The sequence below is a fragment of the Tachysurus fulvidraco genome, chromosome 7 (genome assembly GCF_022655615.1).
Source record: "Tachysurus fulvidraco isolate hzauxx_2018 chromosome 7, HZAU_PFXX_2.0, whole genome shotgun sequence".
Lineage (NCBI taxonomy): Eukaryota > Metazoa > Chordata > Actinopteri > Siluriformes > Bagridae > Tachysurus > Tachysurus fulvidraco.
This window is the reverse complement of record NC_062524.1, coordinates 4,480,429-4,506,111: the sequence shown is the minus strand read 5'-3', so window position 1 is coordinate 4,506,111 and position 25,683 is coordinate 4,480,429. Positions and strand designations below refer to the sequence as shown.

General features: G+C 45.9%; 1 protein-coding gene across 4 annotated transcripts in view; it reads left to right on the top strand.

Annotated features, from left to right (window-relative positions):
* Positions 1-25,387, top strand: part of septin7a (septin 7a) — a 34,757-nt gene extending 9,370 nt beyond the window's left edge. For 3 of the 4 annotated variants that reach the window (XM_047816168.1, XM_027177950.2, XM_047816169.1), the window contains exons 4-15: positions 6,799-6,905; positions 17,438-17,538; positions 17,627-17,761; positions 19,023-19,140; positions 19,802-19,894; positions 19,988-20,084; positions 21,612-21,663; positions 21,916-22,041; positions 22,999-23,019; positions 24,144-24,279; positions 24,742-24,887; positions 25,285-25,387. In XM_047816168.1, coding sequence (XP_047672124.1) covers positions 6,799-6,905; positions 17,438-17,538; positions 17,627-17,761; positions 19,023-19,140; positions 19,802-19,894; positions 19,988-20,084; positions 21,612-21,663; positions 21,916-22,041; positions 22,999-23,019; positions 24,144-24,279; positions 24,742-24,887; positions 25,285-25,321 — 1,169 coding nt within the window. In that variant the 3' untranslated portion in view covers positions 25,322-25,387. The remainder of the gene's footprint in view (positions 1-6,798; positions 6,906-17,437; positions 17,539-17,626; positions 17,762-19,022; positions 19,141-19,801; positions 19,895-19,987; positions 20,085-21,611; positions 21,664-21,915; positions 22,042-22,998; positions 23,020-24,143; positions 24,280-24,741; positions 24,888-25,284) is intronic. The other variant, XM_047816170.1, reaches the window with a different exon arrangement.
* Positions 25,388-25,683: the final 296 nt, after the last annotated feature.

Here is a 25,683-nt window from a genome sequence, read left to right as displayed (position 1 = left end):
TGTGTGTGTGTGTGAGCATGCACGCATGATGCCTCGCAATGGCTTAATGTCTGATCTATCGTAGATTCCAACCTCCTGCTTCGAAACTGTGCTCCGAATTCCCACCTCCTGCCCTGGAATAGACTCCAGGTTCACCAACATCCTGAGCAGGACACAATGCCTACTGCAGAGGGATGAATTACAGGCCAAATTACAGGCGTTCCTCCAGACAGTCTGTAGTAGTGTGTGAGGCCGCCCTGGGTGTGAGCATGATGGCATTAAGACCAGTTATTACCCAACCAGCTTAATTGTTATAACATTAGAAGCTTCATGCCGGTAACAGACGTGAGACACTGGGCGCGTCGCTCCAAAGCAGCTTCTGTCAGGAGACAAACTTTTAATATTCAGGTTCTAGTGGTGAGGTGAAGCACATTTTGCTTCCTGTTGGGAACTATGAGAGCTTTGTTCAGCTCAGCGCTACTTTAAGTGTAACTCAACTCAGGAATCCACCATCAGCAAATTGAAGCGAGGCGAACAAGATGGTCCTTCACTGTGCTGATAGACTAGAAAGAGTTGGGCTCTGTCTCTCTCCCTGTGTGTGTGTGTGTGTGTGTGTGTGTGTGTGTGTGTGTGTGTGTGTGTGTGTTTGTTTCAGACATAGCTCTGTTTCATACAGGAACTCGATGCTGGAGCACTCAGCAACTCGCATGAGTGATGGATTTCACAGAGACAGCGGCTCGGAGAATGTGTTCTTAAAACAAATGCGAACCAGACCACCCCCCACCCCCACCCCCCACTGGAATGTGTGTGTGCTGTATAGTGGCTCGTGGGTGGGTGGTTTCCTGTAATTCCATTCATCCTCTCACAGCCAGCAACAGTGCAGCACCATCTGAAATCTGGTGCTCAAACCTACAGCTGCGATCACTTCTAGTGCCTTTATATAACAAGCGCCTCAGCTCGCCTCATCACCCCGTAACCCTCCAGCACTCACTCATTGATTGATGCACGGTGGGATTGAGAGAGCTTTAACTTGCAGGGCTTTATAGGTCAGTACAGAGAGAGGAATTTGTCTTATCTGGTTTGATGGATGCGGTGAATTTCAGTTTGTGCCAGCAAGTAAAATTTAATTAAGAACAAGTTATAACCATTGGGAGGCTTCGACCACTGTGACTGTGATACAGAGGCCACACCTCCTCCTTCATCAGTGCTGATGGATACAGAGGCCACACCTCCATCAGTGTTGACAGATACAGAGGCCACACCTCCATCAGTGCTGATGGATACAGAGGCCACACCTCCATCAGTGTTGACAGATACAGAGGCCACACCTCCTTCAGTGTTGACAGATACAGAGGCCACACCTCCTCCTTCATCAGTGCTGATGGATACAGAGGCCACACCTCCTTCATCAGTGCTGATGGATACAGAGGCCACACCTCCTTCAGTGTTGACAGATACAGAGGCCACACCTCCTTCATCAGTGCTGATGGATACAGAGGCCACACCTCCTTCATCAGCGCTGACAGATACAGAGAATAATAAGTACAATGATGTCATAGGTGCTACGAGCAGACACGTTAGCTACCTGACCATATCACCTTAAATAAAATAAACTGTTTGATCTATCAGATCTATCAGCTTGATCAGAACTATTTTCTCATAACTGCATGCCATGTTGTATAGCTGAGTGTTAGATCCTAGTGTAGCTCTGCATACAGAAAATGGAACACTATAACCTCTGCAGTGTATCTCTCTCTCTATTCTCTCTCTCGCTCTATTCTCTCTCTCTCCTTTCTCTCTCTCTCCTTTCTCTCTCTCTCTCTCTCCTTTCTCTCTCTCTTCTTTCTCTCTCGCTCTCTCTTCTTTCTCTCTCTCCTTTCCCTCTCTCTCCTTTCTTTCTCTCTCTCCTCTCTTTTCTCTCTCTCTCCTTTCTCTCTCTCTCTCTCTCTCTCTCCTTTCTTTCTCTCTCCTCTCCTCTCTCTTCTTTCTCTCTCTCCTTTCTCTCTCTCCTTTCTTTCTCTCTCTTCTCTCTCTTCTCTCTCTCTCTTCTTTCTCTCTCGCTCTCTCTTCTTTCTCTCTCTCTCTCTCTCTCTCTCTCTCTCTCTCTCTCTCTCTGCACTTCTTCCACTTCCTGCCCCCCTCCACCTGTGTCATGCGATGGGGAGTTCCCTCAGCAGCATTTACACAGCTGTGGGATATTTCCTTTAAAGGAAGCGAGCCGGACGCTCCCGAGCTGCCCCGAATCCTCTCAGCCTTTGACTTCAACCCACCGGCTATCGAGCTCGTCTGGCCGTAATCCTTTACATAACAAGTCAGATAGCAATCACGCTTCATTCCAGCCAGCTAACCAACACAGTGGTGTATTAGGTGCAGTTTAACCAGGACGGTCGAAGAGCCAATAAACACAGACATAAACACACGGTCGGTTAAATCCTACTGCTGTCGTGCATCATTTTATAGTTTCTATTTTTCTAATCAGAGAGCATGCTGCGATGTCAGGATTCCAGACAAGTTAAGGGGAACTCGGAGAGCATTTGCATGTTTAAATGGGTTTACAGCTGTGTCATACAGCTTCCTGTTGTCATTATTTAACCAGCAAATATTAAGCCACAAATCAAATCTCAAGCAGTTTTTTTGGGAATAAGTCTTTCTCCAACTTATTTTTATCTTTTTTTACATATATGACCGACTGTTTGTTATAGTTCCAGTAATGTATATGTAAAATTTTAATTATAGCAGGACTGATTGTATGATTTCAAGAACCTTTTTAACCTTGAATATTTTTTGTAATGTTTCCACCAAACACCCGACGTAGGACAGAACTATTAGCTCATTCGTTCCAGAGGTCCGGCATCGCGTTTATACGAGTGACAACCGACTGCTACTTCACACCTTATTATTCGTGATGTTTATGTAAAGTGGTGTTTGTGCTATTTGTGTGTCGCACACACACGCTATTACACAGAGAGCTGGAAATTTACTGACAGGGTGTGTTGGGTTTGGGATTTGTTTTTAAATATAAAGCCACATGGTGACTGTATTTGGTAGAACGTGGTACTGCACACGGTGGTTATGCCTTTTAGGGCAGTGGACATTAGGAGGCTTGGCACATGGAGTGGACTTGATCAGTGACATAAAGCCGTCCAGTACGTCAGTGACGCTGCATGACGAGTCACCAGCACCACCACAGGCGTGTTCGGACATCTGCTAGACGGTTTTCTCATCTCTTCTTGTATTAAGCTTCACCCACAGTCCATTTTAGTCCTTCACATCTCTCTCTCTCGCTCTCTCTCTCTCTCTCTCTAAATATATATATTACACTATAACGGTATTATTTTGTGTGACACTGCTGCAGTCAGTGTCGCTGCCTCGTCAGCTCCTGGCTCTCTGATCAGCCTGAATAAGTGCGTCGTTCTGTGTCTCTAATGTAGACTGGCATCTTTAAGATGCCGTTTTTCACCCCACTTTTTCATGAGACAGCAGCCACTATTTACTGAAAACTATAAAAGATGTGCGACGTTTAAATCCCTGGAAACTGAACCAATTTCTAAAGAGAGTGTGTGTGTGTGTGTGTGTGTGTGTGTGTGTGTGTGTGTGTGTGTGTGTGTGTGTGTGTGTGTGTGCATGAGAGAGAGAGAGAATGAAGATGTGTGGTAGGTTGATTGTCTGTAGAGTTGAGTGTCTCCTGTTTGTGTTGTGAGTGTGTGCACATGTGAGAGAGAGAGAATGTGAGTGTGTGAGAGTGTGTTCACTGTTGCTCTTGCTTTCTGAATAATATTTATGAAGAGAGTGTGTGTGAGAGAGAGAGAGAGTGAGTGCTCTTCTCTCAGGCCGGGTCTCGGGGCCGTGGTCCGTGGCGGCTGGCAGCAGTCAGGCACTTGGTAAAGGTCAGGAGAGGAAGCTGTGCTCTGTGCCAGCATGTGCCTGCTCTCCTCACACTGCCTGCTTTGTTTCAGTCAGATCCCGTTTTAAATGACATGCTGCTGCTGCTGCTGCTGGATACCACACACTGTATTGTGCACAAGGTTGCTGAGGAACTCAAGCATTAAACATAAACAGTGTTGGGGTGAAAGAGGAGATTCTACACTCCCACCTTTATCAGACATTCAGTTTGACTCGGAGAGAGACACCAGAGACGCATCAGTTTGACTCAGAAAGAGACGAAGAGAGAGAGAGACCAGAGACACAGAGTGAGAGAGAGACCAGAGAGAGAGACCAGAGACACAGAGTGAGAGAGAGACCAGAGACATGCAGAAAGAGAGGGAGAAACAGAGGGAGAAACAGAGACCAGAGACATGCAGAGAGAGACAGAGACCAGAGACATGCAGAGAGAGACAGAGACCAGAGACATGCAGAGAGAGACGGAGACCAGAGACATGCAGAGAGAGACGGAGACCAGAGACATGCAGAGAGAGACGGAGACCAGAGACATGCAGAGAGAGACGGAGACCAGAGACATGCAGAGAGAGACGGAGACCAGAGACATGCAGAGAGACAGAGACCAGAGACATGCAGAAAGAGAGAGAGAAACAGAGACCAGAGACATGCAGAGAGAGAGACCGAGACCAGAGACATGCAGAGAGAGAGACCGAGACCAGAGACATGCAGAGAGAGAGACCGAGACCAGAGACATGCAGAGAGAGAGACCGAGACCAGAGACATGCAGAGAGAGAGACCGAGACCAGAGACATGCAGAGAGAGAGACCGAGACCAGAGACATGCAGAGAGAGAGACCGAGACCAGAGACATGCAGAGAGAGAGACCAGAGACCTGCCGAGAGATAGACCAGAGACATGCCGAGAGAGAGACCAGAGACATGCCGAGAGAGAGACCAGAGACATGCCGAGAGAGAGACCAGAGACATGCCGAGAGAGAGACCAGAGACATGCCGAGAGAGAGACCAGAGACATGCCGAGAGAGAGACCAGAGACATGCCGAGAGAGAGACCAGAGACATGCAGAGAGAGAGACCAGAGACATGCAGAGAGAGAGACCAGAGACATGCAGAGAGAGAGACCAGAGACATGCAGAGAGAGAGACCAGAGACATGCAGAGAGAGAGACCAGAGACATGCAGAGAGAGAGACCAGAGACATGCAGAGAGAGAGACCAGAGACATGCAGAGAGAGAGACGGAGACCAGAGACATGCAGAGAGAGACGGAGACCAGAGACATGCAGAGAGAGACGGAGACCAGAGACATGCAGAGAGCGAGAGAGAGACCAGAGATGCAGAGAGCGAGAGAGAGACCAGAGATGCAGAGAGAGAGAGAGAGAGAGAGAGAGACCAGAGATGCAGAGAGAGAGAGACCAGAGATGCAGAGAGAGAGAGACCAGAGATGCAGAGAGAGAGAGACCAGAGATGCAGAGAGAGAGAGACCAGAGATGCAGAGAGCGAGCGAGAGAGAGACCAGAGATGCAGAGAGCGAGCGAGAGAGAGACCAGAGATGCAGAGAGCGAGCGAGAGAGAGACCAGAGATGCAGAGAGCGAGCGAGAGAGAGACCAGAGATGCAGAGAGCGAGCGAGAGAGAGACCAGAGATGCAGAGCGAGAGAGAGAGACCAGAGATGCAGAGCGAGAGAGAGAGACCAGAGATGCAGAGCGAGAGAGAGAGACCAGAGATGCAGAGCGAGAGAGAGAGACCAGAGATGCAGAGCGAGAGAGAGAGACCAGAGATGCAGAGCGAGAGAGAGAGACCAGAGATGCAGAGCGAGAGGGAGACCAGAGATGCAGAGAGCGAGAGAGAGAGGCCAGAGATGCAGAGAGCGAGAGAGAGAGGCCAGAGATGCAGAGAGCGAGAGAGAGAGACCAGAGAGCAGCGAGAGAGAGAGACCAGAGATGCAGAGAGCAGCGAGAGAGAGAGGCCAGAGATGCAGAGAGAGAGAGACCAGAGATGCAGAGAGAGAGAGACCAGAGATGCAGAGCGAGAGAGAGACCAGAGATGCAGAGAGCGAGAGAGAGACCAGAGATGCAGAGAGCGAGAGAGAGACCAGAGATGCAGAGAGCGAGAGAGAGACCAGAGATGCAGAGAGCGAGAGAGAGACCAGAGATGCAGAGAGCGAGAGAGAGAGACCAGAGATGCAGAGAGCAGCGAGAGAGAGAGACCAGAGATGCAGAGAGCAGCGAGAGAGAGAGGCCAGAGATGCAGAGAGAGAGAGACCAGAGATGCAGAGAGAGAGAGACCAGAGATGCAGAGCGAGAGAGAGACCAGAGATGCAGAGAGCGAGAGAGAGAGACCAGAGATGCAGAGCGAGAGGGAGACCAGAGATGCAGAGAGCGAGAGAGAGAGGCCAGAGATGCAGAGAGCGAGAGAGAGAGGCCAGAGATGCAGAGAGCGAGAGAGAGAGACCAGAGATGCAGAGAGCAGCGAGAGAGAGAGACCAGAGATGCAGAGAGCAGCGAGAGAGAGAGGCCAGAGATGCAGAGAGAGAGAGACCAGAGATGCAGAGCGAGAGAGAGACCAGAGATGCAGAGAGCGAGAGAGAGAGACCAGAGATGCAGAGCAAGACTGATTCCTCCTGTAAATGTTTGTCATGGATTTTTATGTTTCTGTCTTAAAGAAGTTCCACTAAGCTACTAAAAAAAAGCCTGGATAGTTAGCTGTATGTTCAAAAGGCAAACACAAGCGCACATCTTCAAGCTCCCAGACCTTTCTGTGCCAGAGAAGATACCAGATTTGCCACGTCGTTATTCATTTGCACAAAAATCCCGTCTCACTCCTCACTCCTCCCGCAGATTGCGTCACACAACCGTACGGCCTTCAGGCAGGTGGACGTACGAGACCCAGCTGCTGAGTTTGTCTTTCTCTGTCTCTGTCTTACAGGAGAGTCGGGACTGGGGAAGTCGACCCTCATCAACTCGCTCTTCCTCACAGATCTGTACTCTTCAGAGTATCCCGGACCTTCTCACAGAATCAAGAAGACTGTTCAGGTAAGGACGCGTCCCCTGCACCGGACACGGCTCACACCAGGGACACGGACAGCTCTATAATGTAGAGTTTACGTGTATTAACCCTAACAGTGAGCTTTCAGCGACTCCGACATCGAATGGAGACTTTCTCAGTTCTGCACAGCGTTTATAAACAAGCGATTGTCTCGAACATTCGGCTGAAGTGGCTTCACTTCCCCACACACACACACACACACACACACACACACACCAGTCAGTGTGTGGTTGAATTCCAGTTCTTTTTAGTGTGGCATTAATCTGTTTGCGATCACTGACTCGTGTTTAACTGCTCAGCTTTAGAAAACAGCGTCCACAGAAACGGGTCGCTACACTTCACCAGACAACCTTTAGAGAGGTCCATAAAAACCCCCACAATCTCCACCTGTTACTGTTCATCTAAGCATAATGTTACCCCAGGACACACCCTAATCTCACAAAACGTCGGGTTACAGAATTATTCTTTCTTTCATCAGTGTATTTATCTGCATTTGATCGTGCAGCGTTTGTATAACCGGGTCATGAATCCTGGATGGGAAACTAGGAGCCACAGGAAGAGCGAGCTGGACGGGGTCCAAGCACCACAATACATTCCCTAGAAATACTAAGGAAATGTGGAGGTTTTTTCTTTCCTTTTTTTTTTTTTTTTTTTTTTTTTTTTTTGCAAGAGTACACCTGTGTGTGTGTGTGTGTGTGTGTGTGTGTGACCCTGAATAAAAGTATGAGGTTTCATATCCAAATCTATCTCAAACCCCAGCTGTCAACACAACTATAAAGCTGCTGGTATTATTTAAATTTATGTAATTTATATAAATACTATTTCCCTCTAAATGTAAATTTATATAATAAATATTTAAATTAAATGTAAATTTATATAAATAAATATTTATATAAAATGTAAATTATATATAATTTAAATGTAAATTATATAAATAAATATTTATAATGTAACTATTAATAAATATTTAAATATAAATGTAATTTTATATAATAATATTTATATATAAATGTAATTTATATATATAAATGTAAATTTATATAAACAGTAAATTTATTCCATAAATAATTTATATCTCACTCACTGATTTTATATATATTTATATATCCCCATCAATTTATATCTACATTAATATCTCCTCCCGTCCCTTTCTCTATTTCTTTCTATCTCCCCTTCCCTTTCTCTCTCTCTCTTTCTCCCTCTCTTTCTCTCTCCCTGTCCCTCTCTCTCTCTCTCTCTCCCATCCTCTCTCCCTTTCTCTCTCCCGCTCTCTGACACACACACATATTTGAGTGCAAGAAATTTGGCAAGCTGGCTGAACTGTTTTTTTTTTTTTGTTGTTTGGGTTTTTTTTGTTTTGTTTTTTTTTTTGGAAGAAGAAGAAAAACTCCCTCTATATAAATGTATTTTTGTTGTTTTTTTTTACAGCATGTTAATTTGTGTAACTTTTCATCATGATGCTTTTCTAAGGAAATGAATTCCTATTTTCTTATTAATACCTCCAGGTTATAAATTTGCACAAGCAGAACTGCTGGATTTTTTGATTTTTTTTAAAAGACTTTTCCACCTCGTGTCGTCACCCGACTCGAGGGGAGTAACGTGCAGAGCGGCAACGATGCGTTTTACAGGAAGGAAAAGAAATGTATATTAAAGAGCGACGCACACATCTTGTAGCTCGTCTAATCGTTTAGCGTCCTCTCGCTCGCCCACAATTTCAATCACAAAGGTGCCAATCCTGTAACAACATAATTACTGCTCTTGCAAAGCACACACACACACACACACACACACACACACACGCACACGGTCACAAAAGCCTGAAATAGCTTGGCGTTGTGGAGTGTGTGTCGGTGCCAGGCCGCAGTGTGGGTGGTTAGCGAATGCCATTCCCAAAAGTGCGCCTCTCTCCCACACTTCACCGCCTCCACACAGCCTGCTTTACGCATTCGCTTCCAGCAGAGACGCACTGCAGCAAACTGGCAGCTCAACACACAACCTGCAGATCTTACACACTTCTCAACACACACACACACACACACGCACACACACACACGTAGTCCAACCTCACAACCCAGCTTTACTATCTAATAATCCATATATCGTGTTTCCTGCAGTATAAGATGCTGTTGTGGGGTTTTTTCGGGTTCTGTAACCATTAAGCTACATCGCGGCTTCAGACGAGTCGTAATCGGTTTGGGTTTTTAGATGTACGACTGCAAGCCGTTAAAGATCACGGAGTAAACATGACCTTAGCTAAGCGGCTGTGTCTCGATCAGCTCTCTACGTGACGGATCAGTATACAGTGTACATGAGTTCTGACTCGGTGCACATTGGGACACCGATAACCATATTTCTGTTGACCTTTTTATTTCCTTATCAGTCACCGGTGTAAAAAGTACTAAAGATATAAATATTTCAGTTTTATATACCATAGAAATGTGTTGAGGGGGCACGGTGTCTTAGTGATTAGCACGTTCGCCTCACACCTCCAGGGTCGGGGTTCGATTCCCACCTCCGCCTTGTGTGTGTGGAGTTTGCATGTTCTCCCCGTGCCTCGGGGGTTTCCTCCGGGTACTCCGGTTTCCTCCCCCGGTCCAAAGACATGCATGGTAGGTTGAGTGGCATCTCTGGAAAATTGTCCGTTGTGTGTGTGTGTGAATGAGAGTGTGTGTGTGCCCTGTGATGGGTTGGCACTCCGTCCAGAGTGTATCCTGCCTCGATGCCCGATGACACCTGAGATAGGCACAGGCTCCCCGTGACCCGAGGTAGTTTGTATAAAGCGGTAGAAAATGAATGAATGAATATAAATGTGTTGGCTTGATCACACTTCACAGCGTGAGACGAAGGGAGGAAGAGAGACGCACCGTTTCTAAATAATAATAATAGACTCGTAGTAAATGCTGTGCTGGTCTCCTCACTGAATCTCACACAGTCGGGTTAGTTTTGTTGTGTGTGAACTGAACTGAACACTCAGCACTTTACCTCCTCTGGCTGGAAGACCGCATGCCACCAACAGAGACTACTTTTTGACTCCGTGACAATTTCAGTGCCATTAATAATCCCCGGGATCCATCCAGCGCTTCCAAATAAGGAAAGATGATATGATTGATGATAAAATAGAGTCGTGAGAACCAGACTGAATTCTGAGGGAGGCTGCAGAGTAGATAACGCCGCGTTCGGTATGAGCGCTGATTATCTGTCGGCACTGCCAAGAATAATAGTTCCTTTATGTAGATATTAGCTAATAAATGCGTTGCTAAGCAAATTAGCTCAACCGCAAACTCGCTTAGAGAGAGAGAGAGAGAGACACAGTCGACATGCTCCCTTCTCTCCCTTATAACACTGGACACGGCTTTAATGTTACTTTGTTGTAGCAGACTAAACTACTCGTGTCTGCTTGTAGCCCTAAGGCCAGGTGAATACTGAGCCTCTAAAGCACTGCTTCCTGAGTGCTCTCTCTCTCTCTCTCTCTCTCTCTCTCACACTCACACACACACACACACACACTCACACACACACATTCTGTATCATTATCATTTCAAAAGCCTTTGCTGTGTGTTTGTCTTGCACAGCGACGAAAGACGAATCGAGTGTGATTATTGTTATGTCATTGGGCATGAATTTTAGGCTGTAAGACAGCCAGGTAGGCGGTTTATGAGCCACACACACACACACACACCAGTCAGTGTGTGGTTGAATTCCAGTTCTTTTTAGTGTGGCATTAAGAAGCAGCAGGCGTAAAGAAAATGTAGCTTTAAAAGCATAAAAATTCTGTCCTGTCCTTCTCTCATGTCTAAACACGGCGCTGTAGGCCGAGTAGCGCAGCGGCGTTTCGGGGCCGTGCCGTTAACGGAAATGAGTCAGCTGTGCGTGGTATCTGTCACTCTGCTTCATCCCTCCATGCCGTCACTGATCGTTTTTTCCCGTAACGGCGCACGCCTGAGGGTTTGAGGCTTTCATTGAAGTCTCTGATTTCTGCTCTACAGTCTGGTGTCAGTCCCTCAGGCCTGTGCGGCGTTTCAGGTTCACACAGAGGAAGCGCTGAGAGGAAACACTAGTAACGGTGCCAGCCTTGTGGTTTGTCATGCTTTGATGTCACTGGGTAAATACTTTCAACGTGATTTTCTGTTTCTCCTCCTCGCCTTCGCTCTCCTCTTTCCCAGGAAGTTTATCTGACAGACAGACGCCAAGCAGGCAAGAAAAAGGAACGGTTGGTTCTTCAGGTTTCCCAACATAGTTTGCTAATAGCGCAAGCTGACATGTTGCATGTCTGCACACGTGCTCTCCCTCCACATCTCTGTGTGATGAAGCCACACACACACACACAGTCATATTTCACCCCAGTCAGTCTGGAGAAGTCTCGTTCTGTCTCCAGCTCACAGTTTAATGCCCTAGATGCGGTTAGAAGTAATTCCGTTCAGTGTTTAGTCTGAGAACAATAACACATAGCGTCACGGCTAACTGCACAGAACTCGGATTAAAGAGCAGATTTATAGAATTGCGCCACACTTTAAATGTAGCTGAGTCAGCAGGAGGGTTTTCCCGTGGGATCGTTCATCATAAACGGTTTATCATAACTATTAACCAGCACCTAGGACCTTTTCTGTATTCATTCGAATCGTCTCCCAGATTCCTTCCTGAACAAACAAACCAAACCGAAGATAAAGGCTCAGCTTGGAAAAGAACTCGATGCTTATCTCGGTCTCCACTTCATCTCGTCTTGTCCTCATACACCCCAGGACTCACAAGTCTTGACTGGATCTCCGGTCTCAGAGCTGGAACTTGATTATTTCCCTATAACAGCAAACCCTGAAGTGTTTTGTTTTTTTTTGTTTGTTTTTTCTGGGAAAGTCAGTGCTGTTTGTCTATTTAACACTAAGCAAAAGTTTTGACCAATCAGAACAGAGACAGTAGCAGCGCTGTTGGAAAAGTCGTATCATCTCCAGACAACTTCCCGGGCAGCTTGTATATGTTTTCTCTTTTATTATCGTCAACGCTACGTACCTTTTGCTACTTAAACAAACCTGGAGTGTTGAGTGCACAAAGTGTTGAGTGTATGATGTATTGAGTGCACGGAGTGTTGAGTGCACAAAGTGTTGAGTGTATGATGTATTGAGTGCATGGTGTGTTGAGTGCATGATGTATTGAGTGTACAGTACGATGTATTGCGTGCACGGAGTGTTGTGTATGATGTATTGAGTGTATGGTGTATTGAGTGTATGGTGTATTGAGTGTATGGTGTATTGAGTGTATGGTGTATTGAGTGTATGGTGTATTGAGTGTATGGTGTATTGAGTGTATGGTGTATTGAGTGCATGGTGTATTGTGTGCACAAAGTGTTGAGTGTATGGTGTATTGAGTGCATGATGTATTGTGTGCACAGAGTGTTGTGTATGGTGTATTGAGTGCATGATGTATTGTGTGCACGGAGTGTCCAACTTTCAATCCTTTTTTTTCCTCCCCTCCACCTCGTCAGTTGAACGAGTACATTATCCAGGTTCTTCTTCTTCTTCTTCTTCTTGGTTGCGTTTTAAATCACTACATACTGTAGTACACAATGGAGTAGAATAGTGCACAAGTAGAACACACATTTAGCTGAAATCTGGTCTTGTGGGTTTTTTGTGTTGTTTTTTTTGGCTGTAGCACAGTGTTATGGTGGTGGAGTCTCTCTCTCTCTCTCACACACACACACACACACACACCTACCTCCCTTTTTCCTTCCTGCAACACACACACACAGATTTCCTCTAATCCTTTAAATACCCAGGACGGATCTATGTTATCCACCCCAATTTGTAACTCTGCTTTGTTGCCAGGCGCTTTTTTTTTTTTTAAGCGCTTGAAGGTGTTTATCTGCACAGAGGTGTGTTACCTTCTCTTTAGACAGCTACTAAGTGATGCATGGTAGGAAGCCAAGTGTGTGTTTGTGTTTTGTTGTCGTTTGTTTGTTGTCTGGTTCATCAGTCCGACCATCACGTGTACGGAAGATCGGCGCCGCGTCTCCACGACGAGACGCGACTCTTCCGTTGTCCGATTCGATCCTTCCAGTGCAGAATGTGTCGCTGCAGAAAGGATGAGTCGAGTCGTCTACCGCAACGCCACGTGTAGTGTACGGCCAAAAGTATGTGCACCCCGATCGTCACATTTCTATAGTTCTCGGTGAAGACGTGGTATGGAGGTTGGAGTAGAAGAACTCATCGACATCCTAAACATCAGATCAGAGTCTGATCTCACTAATGCTCTTGTGTATGAATACATGAACACACATCCACACAGCCATGCTCTAACATCTTCTCCACCAGACCATTGATTTCAAAATGCAGTGTGGATTTCTGTCATTTGTTGATGTTTGAATGACTGATTAAAAGAACAACCTCGCTCAGTCAGCACAGGAACACCTTTCTGATTCACAGAGACCTCGTCTGAGACAAGCTGCTATTTCCGAGGCTAAAAGGACACGACGAAGCACAGCAGCAGCGAACAGCAGCCAGTTTGACACCTCCACCATGATGAATTTATTACAACTTCCCGTGCTGCGTGTGTCAGAGGCATGGCGTGCGACCGGCTGTCGGTTAGGACCGAGGCCAAACGAGCCACCTCGGAGTTTACACACTATCAAAAATAAAGCGACGTGCTCCGAGCGAGCCGTTTGGTGTGGGACTCTGCACTACCAGGGTTCATCTTGTTCATCGTGTCTGTGATGGAGGTCGGCTCGGACCTCATGAGATCGCTGCTCGTAGATATATCATCATCATCACGACATTATAAACCAAAACCTGACGCTGTGCTAATGTTCTGTCCCTTCTGTAAGACGTGAATACAAAAGTGAAATCGAACTCTCCAGAGAATTTTAACAGCTTATTGAACTAGATTGTGGAATTGTTTTATTTTGATCGATTGTAAAACCATCATAAGAGCCGGACTGAGACGTCACGCTCCGTGCAGGAAGGTCTCGCAGAGAACCTTTGGTTTTTTTTTGAACTTGTCACTGCTTTGTGACTCATTAAAGTCTGGCAGCGGTTTGGCAGCGCTTACAGACAGCACAGATTAGTTGAGGTTTAGAAGTGTGACAGCTTTAGAGCTCCGTCACAGTGTAATCTCCGCTGCATGCTGAGTGTTGGTGAAGGTCACAGAAAGAATGCTCCAACAGTCATAAAGTTGAGCTCCAATCAGTTCAGGGTCATCTGCTCTGGCCAATCAAAGTGCCCAACCCTGTGTGTGTGTGTGTGTGTGTGTGTGTGTGTGTGTGTGTGTGTGTGTGTGTGTGTGTGTGTGTGTGTGTGCTGATGTTCCCACCCAGCTTTAAATATTTTCCCCAGATGACTGTAGAGATTCAGTGGCCTGTTTGTTGTCGTGTTTATTTTTCCCCTCTCTCTCTGTCTCTCTCTCTCTCTCTCTCTCTCTCTCTCTCTCTCTCTCTGCCGCTGTTTTTCTTCCTGCTCTGTGTCTTGTGTTTTACTGGAGTTGGTGCTGGGACACAATCACAGCCAGCTAGAAAACACCACCTAGCGAAGGGGAACAGTGTGGAAAACACTCCTTATTGTTGTCATGTGGGATTAAAACCACCCTGCTTTAGTCAGAGAGGATTTTCCAAAAGGCCCAAAAGGCAAAGCTCCAGATCCTAAACTGCTCCCAGACTGTCGTCTCGCGTCTCAGATTAGTTTGATCTAACAAACGGCCGGGGTTTATTAGAACATACTGCAAAACCGAACAAGAAGAATGCAAATAAAAAGAATCATTAGCTAAAATAATAACGGCGGGGTTTTGTGAAGCAGTAGACGTGATTTTGGGGCTCCCCCAGGTGGTCCAGGGGAGGGATCTCACGCCCAACCTGTGCCAATCTGATACTGTATGTGAACCACGTGATCCGCTGTAGCGACTCGGAACAGGGAGCAAAAATAAAAATAATCAGTAGTCATTATTTGTCAGCATTATGGGGCTTTTTACACCTGGTCACTTCATGCGTTTTCTGTGATCCGATAGCTATACGGTCTAAATGCCCGACGAAACGGTTTGGAGACGGATATAAATCCGATGGTACAAACCCCTTCAGGAGGAGGTCTGGGACGCATTTCAGATGAAACTGGACAGGTGTAAATGCATGTGGTTGTTCAAGCCACATACGTCAGCGCTAAACTCCTCCCAAACGGAAGTACGTCACTCGCAGGTGGTCTTTCACCCAGGCGTCTCGTCGGGTCTTAAAACGCGCTGCTGCTGCCAGCGAGAACGCAGCGAACAGTAAACGCTGTTTTTTGTAGCATAAACTTCGTAACGAGTTCTTTTATTGTATTCTGAAAACCGCATACACCAAAGTGTGTTAAATTTCAGTTACCCCGGAAATGAGGTAAAATATATTAGTATATTGGGCGGGAGTAGAAAGATCGCCGAGACGCATTTATGTGGTCTAATGTAAATGGAACAGTTTTAACAAATCAGATAGCTATCGGATCAGCGACAACACACGCAGTGACCAGGTGTAAAAAGGCCCTATGAAGCCAATCGAATGAATTGCAGCCTCATCGATCCATCCTTATGAAGTGAATTTACTGACCTTCTGTCTGACCCTCAGGTAAAACTACTGTAGCTTGTTACCTTTTATGGAAAACGGGGTCACCCTTTGAGGCGGAGCTTATATCCATAAGAAAAAGGAAAGAACCAACTCTCCGGTGCTCTCTGATGCACGGGAAGATTTTTTTATGTGATTAGCGTAGCTCTGAAATGACGTAAACCGCACCATTTAGCGTCAGTAGACTTTAAAGTGTAATGTAGACAGTTAGCTAAGAGCTTCGCGAGACCCTGACGCTCCCTCCGTCACGGTTCACTATAGTTATCTACCCGAGCTTCCAGAAACGCTCGTAATCTGTAGTTTATGAGGTATCCGTGTGAAACCGTGACACGACACAACGCTAACGCAGACATTGTGTAATAAGTGACAGTGATCCAAACCAGGCAGACATAAAGCAGCTTCTCAGAGAGAGAGAGATCGCTGACCTCAGTCCCAGTGCTGTGCTGTGATCTTAAGCAGCCTCCTCAAGCCAGACATTCCAAAAATATCAGTTTTGTTTAAAGAAATGAGCCAAAAAACCGTCAGATCCGCTGCGATTATCGGTAACGAATAAGGCGATCAAAATAGATCTCCCAAATCTCCCATCAAAGCTCCCAGCTGTTTATTAACATGCAGCTAATAACGCCGATCATTAAAGAAGCAGTTTGTCTCTTCTTTACGACCGCAGTTCACCTCACAGGTTGCAGCCTGACGACCGACCAGCTGAACGAAGCAGAGAACCGTTTCTGAAACGATACGATAGTCACCGAAGGTCTGGAAGATTTGAAACATTTACATACGGCCGCTTTAACCCGAGCTGCAGAATCTTTTACTACGGAGCTTATTATTACGGCTGGTATTTTGTATCTGGTTACGGGTTCTGACCACAGGCTGCTCTCCTGCTGCTGAGTGTTTTTCTTGTTTTAGTTGAGGTTTTCGACTCCGACATGGTCTGGAAACGTTTTAGGACGTTAAAGCGATGTGACGGGGTTAAGCTTCGTTTTAAACCTGCAGCGATTAAAGGGTCATGTAGCACTTTTAAATGGCCGAGTCCGGGTGGATTGTTAACGGAGCTGTCGGCTTGAACGGGGGTTAGCGGTGAACGTCAGCAGGATGGGATCAGTGCTCGGTGTAGTAAACACTGTGGGCTCATAAACAACAGCGTGCCTGAAGGTGCCGTGAGCGTCTGGGGAAAGAGACACGGGGCAATCACACACAGAGCAGACGCCCAACCCGCGCGTTTGTTCACTCGTCACGAGTTTGGGCTCTGATGTCCACTGTGTCTCTCTGTGAGAGGCGGAAGACACCGATAGGAAGAAGAAGAAGGCTGCCATGTTTTACCCTTCATTTTATTCTTATGTACGTCCTACTGTTAGAAAACCCAGAACTTTACCTTTGTACACACACACACGTACGCGCGCACACGCACACACACACACACGTACGCGCGCACACACACACACACACACACAGCGTGTGTTTATTCCACTTATAGCGCAGCGATTCGAAACAGTTTAGAATGTTTGTCAGTTGTCAGTGAACGTCTTCATCATCATCTTCAGTTTCATTTAATATCAGTCAAAACTTCTACCCTCTTTCTTTCTCTCTCCTCTCTATTTCTCCTCTCTCTCTCTCTCTCTCTCTCTCTCCCCTCTCTATTTCTCCTCTCTCTCCTCTCCTCTGTTTCTTCTTTCTTTCCCTCCATCTCTTTATCTCTCTCTCTCTTTCTCTTTTTGAAAATAAAAATAAACAGCACTTATTAAACGAGCTTATTATTACACCGAGATCACGTCGATCGTCCACCTCAGAAGCCCCTGTGAATGAGCCGTTACCATAGAAACAGTACCGTACGAGAGTCGTCTTCGCGTTACAACCAGACCTTCCTGATGCAGCTTAAATCACTCTGCGGTGTAAGTTACTTTCTGAAACAGAGCGCCGGTGCTTTTATTCTGAACCGAAGCTGTGTGTGTTCAGGTGGAACAGTCCAAGGTGCTGGTGAAAGAGGGGGGGGTGCAGCTGCTGCTCACTATCGTGGACACGCCGGGATTCGGAGATGCCGTAGACAACAGCAACTGGTGAGCAAACTAGCGACGTTTCTAACTACTAACTCTCTCAGTAAGATTATTTATTTAATTTTTTTATTTGATGTATTTTATGCTGTAGCTGGCAGCCGGTGATCGATCACATCGACAGTAAGTTTGAGGATTACCTCAACGCAGAGTCGCGCGTCAACAGGCGGCAGATGCCTGACAATAGAGTGCAATGCTGCTTGTACTTCATCGCCCCCTCTGGTCACGGGTGAGTACTGAGTCATAATCCACACACACACACACACACACACACTGTTTGTTTGTTTCTGCTGCATGCTCACAGTTATAGAACATCTTTAGGATGTCAGCAAACTTTCCACCCAATTTCCATAAGCCATGAACCCATAAAAATTACCCTTTGGACCATTTTGCCCCGTCCACTCAAATTTAGCCTCATTTGAATAACATTCAAATCAACTTCCTCCTGATGTGTGTTCCTTATCTCCTCCGTATTGGTGGTAAATTACACATCGCATCCGAAATCTTAGGTTAGATTAGTACACAACATGTGAGAGAGTGGGCGGAGCTTGGATAAAGAACGGGGGGGGGGGGTTGTAAAGAGTGCTTGGACCATTCCACCTTCACTGAGCTCTGTAGAGGAAGAGTTGTGTGTGTGCAAATGTGTGTGTGTTTGTGTGTGTGTGTGTGTGTGCGCGCGCGAGTGTGTGTGTGTGCGTGTGTGTGTGTGCGCGCGAATGTCTGTCCAGGAACATGGAGGAAAAGGAAAAGCTGTGTGTAGTCTTTCCAGCCTCTGTTTGTCTGTGTGTGTGACCCGAGTGCTATTTTGGCATGTGTTCAGCGCTGGCTCAGTGTGTGTCTTATTTCACACACACAGCTGAACACACATGCGCACACACACCCACACTCACACTCACACACACACACACACACACTCTCAGGCCTTGACAGCAGGAACAAAGGAAGGATTCACTCGTGGCTTTAAACAGCTGATTACTGAAGCCACAGATGATCAGTGAGTGATTTCCTTATGTCTTCATCTACACTGCCCATTACAGCTTTGTGTGTGTGTGTGTGTGTGTGTGTGTGTGTGTGTGTGTGTGTGTGTGTGTGTGTGTGTGTGTGTGTGTGTTTCAAAAAGAAAGGAAGCCAGGAAATAAACACTAGGAGCCGTACTGGTTCCCCGTCCACTCTTAACGTTCTCCTGTGACGTGATGTGTGCATCGAGCTTCACCCGATGCTTTCTTCTTCTCCATCCTTTAGAGTGAACAGATGATTAATGAATAATGAATAATCACACTATTCAGTCTTTTATCCTCAACTGTGTATTCCAGATAGAAATGCTCAGAACTCCGGGTTCCTCACACCAGATTTCTTGTGAAAACACCTCTTATGGAAGGTTATAAATTTGGCCCAGGGTCATGAGGCCAGGCTTCTTCCCGGCTGCTTGTAGGCTCCTGACTCACCACGTCTCTCTGTCACACACACACACTCTTTATTTCCCGTTTCAGGCTGAAGCCCCTGGACATCGAGTTCATGAAGCGGTTACACGAAAAAGTCAACATCATCCCGCTCATCGCCAAAGCAGACACACTGACTCCGGAGGAGTGCCAGCAGTTCAAGAAGCAGGTTTGTGTGTGTCGCACCACATGCAGGCAGATGTGAGAGAAGGAACAGAAGAAGTGCAAAACGTTTTAGAGAACTGAGCGTAGGTAGGTGAGCGTCCGTCACACGCCTAACGGCTCCCATTGTGATCACTGATACAGGAGTAGTGATGATGATAATGATGATGATGATGATGATTTCATATCAGCTGAAGAACTTGGATGATATGATATGATCTGTTACATCATCAGACAATTAATGTTTGTTTATTTATTTATTTTATTTTATTTAAAAAATGTTTCTACTGAAATTTTAGCTTTTTTTTTAACATCTTACATTTTTTTTACAAAATGAATTTTCTTTGTCTTTTTCAGTGGTTAGTTAGTTAGTTGGTTAGTTAGTTGGTTAGGTAGTTGGTTAACTTATTAATTATTTATTTATTTTGTGGATAACTCCGTTTTGTTTTGTTTTTTGTTTTTTTTTGGTTTTTCACCAAGAAATAGAGCAAGAAGATTAACAAGAAAAGTCCTTTTAGATGAACCTCAGTTTTAAACAAGTGTATTTTTATTTGCACCCCATTTATTTTTTGCCTTTTCTGTGGTGAACTAAAGTTTTATTTGAAGTGCCCAGAATTAGCAGTGTCACCTTTTCACTCTGCTCCATCCTCCTGACCCCCGGTGCACAGATAATGCGAGAAATCCAGGAGCACAAAATCAAGATCTACGAGTTCCCTGAAACGGATGATGAAGAGGAGAACAAACTAGTGAAGAAGATTAAGGTTTGTGTTTTTCTCATCGTGCCTCTTTCAGAATTGTGTTTGTGCAGCAGATATTCACACACACACACACACTTTAACGTGGTCTTCCCTCAGGACCGACTGCCGCTCGCCGTCGTCGGCAGCAACACCATCATCGAGGTAAACGGGAAGCGTGTGAGAGGGAGGCAGTACCCCTGGGGTGTGGCTGAGGGTAATACCGACTCACACACACTTTCTTTCCTGATCACTGGCTGCTCTCAATGATTAAATGCACCATTATTCAAGATGGGGTGTGTGAGGGTGAGAGTGGGTGTGGGTGTGGGTGTGGGAGTGTATGGGTGGGTGTGGGAGTGTATGGGTGGGTGTGTGAGTGTATGGGTGTGTGTGTGTATATGAGTGTGGGGGTGTGTGTGTATGTGTGTGTGTGTATGAGTGTATGGGTGGGGGTGTGTGTGTGTATATGGGTGTGTGGGTGGGTGTGTGTATGAGTGAGTGAGTGTGTGTGTGTGTGTGAAGATGGTAGTGAACTGATCCCACAGCAGCAGAATGTGAGAGGATTTGCTTGTCTCACTCTCTCACACACACACACACACACAGGAACCTCACCTACAGCTGTGTGAACCAGCGTTTTTAACACATTCACCTGCTCACAGACGCTTCATAAAGCTTCACTGTGGCTTCAGTGTGTGTGTGTGTGTGTGTCTGTGTGTGTGTGTGTGTGTGTGTGTGTGTGTGTGTGGTACATGGTGTGACACCAGCTGCACATTGTACTGGTCTGAAGAGCTTTATAACATGTGCAGGGGTTTAATGAAGTGCGGATCATTGAGACTGTGTGTGAAAACAAACGCAGTGCTGAAATGTCATGGGGGCGGAGCTTCAGCAGCCGAGAGTCAGATCCACTGATCTTTATTTATCATTTATTCCATGTTACTTTCCTGTCACAGCCCTTATTTTCAGCAGCACTGCTGTCACTTGGATGGAGTAGAGAACATCAGCTGTAGTGGGGCTCGGTGCTGTGGGTTGGGGTCAGGATCAGACAGAACGTTTATCCAGACGGTGTTCAGTGTTTTTTAATCTGTCTGCTCTTCCATGGGTTTCATGGGAATGGGGTTTGTGCTGCCGTGTTACTGATCCATTAACCGTGGCAGAGCGAGGCTCGACGTCGAGGCTGATGCCTTCAGAGCCGAGCTGAGAGACGGAACACTGTAGTCGACGCCTCAAACGAAGTAATTAAACTGTGGCACTCGCAGGCCGCAGGCTTAAATATCACTCTCTGAGGAGCTGCTTATTAATCCTGCTGTCTGCGTCCTGCTGGTGTGTGTTTTCATAGCTCCCTCGGGTCTCTGTTAAACAGCTTTTCTGTAGTGACAAACCAGACGTGTGTGCACATGTGTATCCCTGTGTGTGTGTGGGGGGGGGGGGGGGGGGTGGAGAAAACGGGCCCTGAATGACTGAGACGGTTTTGACAAGCGACATGAGGGCAGTGATACAGCGAGGCGGTTTTGGCCACTCGTCAGCTTTATTACTCCTACAGTAGTTTGAGTGAGTTCTTCTGCCATCTGCTGGACATGGAGAGTACTGCAGTGTGACACACCATCAGCTCTCATTCACTCCTTCATTCATTCACATTCTGCCGGTTCAGACTTTTACATCACTCTTTCCTATAACAAGAACTTTGTTTATTTAAACTGTTTATCCTCTGTTTTAACCCGAGTGAATGTGATGCTTGTGTTTGCAGTTGAGAACGGAGAGCACTGTGACTTCACGATCTTACGAAACATGCTCATCAGGTACGTTACCTCTGACTCAGCTGCACACATCTGGAGAGACTTCACCATTTGTTTTCAGAGATCTTCCTCACTGCTCTATTCGCCATCGAATAAAAAAACCTGGACGTGTCTGGATTTTTTTTTTTTTTTTTTTTTTTTGTAGAAAGATGATGTCATGATGCTCACATGCGTTTCCTTGTTTAATGCTCATACGACACGTACTTTCTGTTCCATCAGGCTGATATCTAGCTGTTTTTTTTTTTTGCTTTGCAGAACCCACATGCAGGACCTGAAGGACGTGACTAATAACGTTCACTACGAGAATTACCGCAGCAGGAAGCTCGCCGCCGTCACCTACAATGGAGCGGACAACAACAAGAGCAAAGGCCAACTCACCAAGTGAGTGTGTGTGTGAGAGAGCGTGTGGGGGGGGGGGGGTGAGAGCGTGGGGGGGTGAGAGAGTGTGGGGGGGTGAGTGTGTGTGTGAGAGTGTGTGTGAGTGTGTGGGGGGGGTGAGAGTGTGTGAGAGAGTGTGGGGGGTGGGAGTATGTGTGTGTGTGTGTGCATGAAATGTGTGTGCGTGTGTGTGTGTGAGTGTGTGTGTGAGTGTAACTCTAAGTGCTCTCAGACTTTCCTGGACAACATGATGATATAATAAATTGTATATCAATATCAATTTTTTCTGTGACTCAACAGTGATGTAATGTTCTATATAATGTTTATAATGTTCTATATAATGTTTATAATGTTCTATATAATGTTCTATATAATGTTTATAATGTTCTATATAATGTTTATAATGTTCTATATAATGTTTATAATGTTCTATATAATGTTCTATATAATGTTCTATATAATGTTTATAATGTTCTATATAATGTTTATAATGTTCTATATAATGTTCTATATAATGTTTATAATGTTCTATATAATGTTTATAATGTTCTATATAATGTTCTATATAATGTTTATAATGTTCTATATAATGTTTATAATGTTCTATATAATGTTCTATATAATGTTCTATATAATGTTCTATATAATGTTTATAATGTTCTATATAATGTTTATAATGTTCTATATAATGTTCTATATAAAGGTTAGTCATGTCGTTCCCTTCAGTCTTTTAGAGAGTTAATAACTTTACTACTGATTAGTTCCTTATTGATGAGACAGGGACATCGGCAGGCTGTGTGATTAACGATCGTAGCTCACAAGCATCCGCTGTGTGTATCGGAGTGAAACAGCACACTAACACTAACCTCACGTCCGCCGACAACACACTCACGTACGGCGCAGACGTCCAGCAGCATGCTAAAGTTTGTCTCTCTGTTGTTTTGTTTGTTTTGTTTATAGATTTGAGACAGTTGATGGCATGTAAGTGGCACGCTTCCGTTTCACCCACAGCGTCTCGTCTCTGTCCTGTCCTGTTCTGTCTGCTCTGTTTCTGCACACCACTCTGTCCTCTGCTTTCTCTGCGCTCCGCCCAGCGCTGTAGCACTACACACTAGATCAGAGTCTGACTGACGGTGACCGGGCTGTGGGGGCGGGGCTGTGGGGGCAGGGTGTGGAGATGGCGTGAGATCGGACCAGGAGATTTCGTTACGTTGTGTTTATTTTCCAGGACAGTTAATCAGTCTGGAGCACGAGACACAGATCAAAAACTAATCCGTTTTCCGAGCCGATATCAGCGTTTCTATAGTAACCGCTCCCTCCAGGAATTCGCAAAATTTGAAGGAGATCGTTTCAAAACGACGGAGATCTTGGGGTCGACACGTGCCGCGTGACACCGTAACACGCGTTCAGTCGGAGATCTCTTTCTTTTCACACGTGTGGAACATGAGCACAGCTCTCGGAGAAAGTCAGTACAGACGTCTTCACTGGCAGGAGTTTAAAGGAACGATCCTGAGCTTGTGATTTTAATTCCAGTCGTTTTAAAGGGGAAAAAAGGCACAAATCAGAAATCCTGGAGTAGCAGCTCACACTTATATCTGATCAGGTGGTCAACGTGCCTGACCTTTATGGGAGGAGTTTACTTTTTATAAGCAAACAATCAGACAGTGGGTCCAAATCCAATACACACACACACACACACACACACACACACACACACACACACACACACACACACACAGTATGATTTTATTCCCTGCTGATGGCTCCAGCCCTGCTACAGCTTGTGTAATTAAATCTGGGGCTGTAAGGAAGCTGTGCTGTTTAACTCTGGGGTGTAAAATGACGGCTCTCTCGCTTTCCTCCACCTCTGTCTCTGTCTCTCAGGTGATTTCTCCAGGGCTTTAAAGTTCTCAGTAAATCTTCTTAATGATGCAAACTGCTAACTGTGTGTGTGTGTGTGTGTGTGTGTGTGTGTGTGTATGTGTGTGTGTGTGCATCTGCCTGTGTTTCGCACTGTGTTTGTGTGTGTGTGTGTGTGTGTGTGTGTGTGTGTGTGTGTGTGTGTGTGTTTGTGTGTGTGTGTGTGTGTGTGTGTGAGAGAGCAGGAGTCCCCTGGCTCAGATGGAGGAGGAGAGGAGAGAGCATGTGGCTAAGATGAAGAAGATGGAGATGGAGATGGAGCAGGTGTTTGAGATGAAGGTGAAGGAGAAGCTCCAGAAGCTGAAGGACTCTGAGACGGAGGTAAAGCAGCTGATGGTTTGTTTCTCACAGCAGCACTGAGCAGCTCTTTATCCTGTTCTTCCTTTTTTTTTCCCTCCTTTTCCTTTCTTTGTTTCATTTCTTTAATTTTTTTAAGCAGACTTTTTTCCCCGTTTTCATCATTTTTTCCTTTCCTTTTTATCTTTCCGTCTCTGTGTCCTTTTCTTTCTTTTACTTTTTTCACCTTCTTCCTTCCCCTTTCTGTCTCTCTTTGTTCTTTATCTTTCTCTTTCCTCCTTCTTTTCCTTTTGCCTGCTTTTAATAACTTCACGCTGGACTTTGGATGATCACATGACCAGGTTTCTGCTTCAGCTTCGTTCAGTCGAATAGATTTTGTTGCAGGCTGTGAGGGTGACCCGTGTGTGTGTGTGTGTGTGTGTGTGTGTGTGTGTGTGTGTGTGTGTGTGTGTGTGTGTGTGTGTGTGTGTACGTTTACTCTCTCAGCTGCAGCGGCGTAATGAGCAGATGAGGAAGAACCTGGAGGCTCAGCATAAAGAGCTGGAGGAGAAGAGGAGGCAGTTTGAGGAGGAGAAAGCAGGCTGGGAGGTTCAACAACGCCTGGTGGAGCAGCAGAAACTCGACGCCTCTAGGTATACTCACACACACACACTCACACACACACACACACACACACACACACACACACACATCATCCTAAACCTAAATTCACCAGACCTCTATTATACGAGCACAGGAAGCACGGTGTTATTTTACTGTTACCATAGCAACAGGCTTGCGAGAGTCTGTTTAGAGACAGGAAAGTTTTCGACGTTACATCTGAACACTTTGTAATAAAGAAACATTTAAAAGTGTAAAATAAAGACGGTGTTCTAGTGTGGAGGTAACGTTGGCTCGGAAAAGAGACCTACACAGAGATACGACACACTAAGTCCACACCACAGCACGGTGTTACAGCAGGCGGGGAGGTCGGGGAGGTCGGGATTTCACACTCACGCTGTTCTGTCTTTTGGTTTCTGTCCTTTTCAGGACTTTGGAGAAAAACAAGAAGAAAAAGATCTTTTAAAGTGGATCAGCCATCATGATGTACCAGTTGCCAACGATGCCAGCCTGACTGTCTGTCGGTCATACATAACGAAATATCTCCACCTCTGTGTCTCTCTCTCTCTCTCTCTCCCTGTCTCCCTGTCTCTCTCTCTCTCTGTCTCTCTCTCTCTCTCTCCCTGTGTCTCTCTCTCTCTCTCCCTGTGTCTCTCTCTCTCTCTCCCTGTGTCTCTCTCTCTCTCTCCCTGTGTCTCTCTCTCTCTCTCCCTGTGTCTCTCTCTCTCTCCCCCTGTGTCTCTCTCTCTCTCCCTGTGTCTCTCTCTCTCTCTCCCTGTCTCTCTCTCTCTCTCTCTCCCTGTGTCTCTCTCTCTCTCTCTCCCTGTG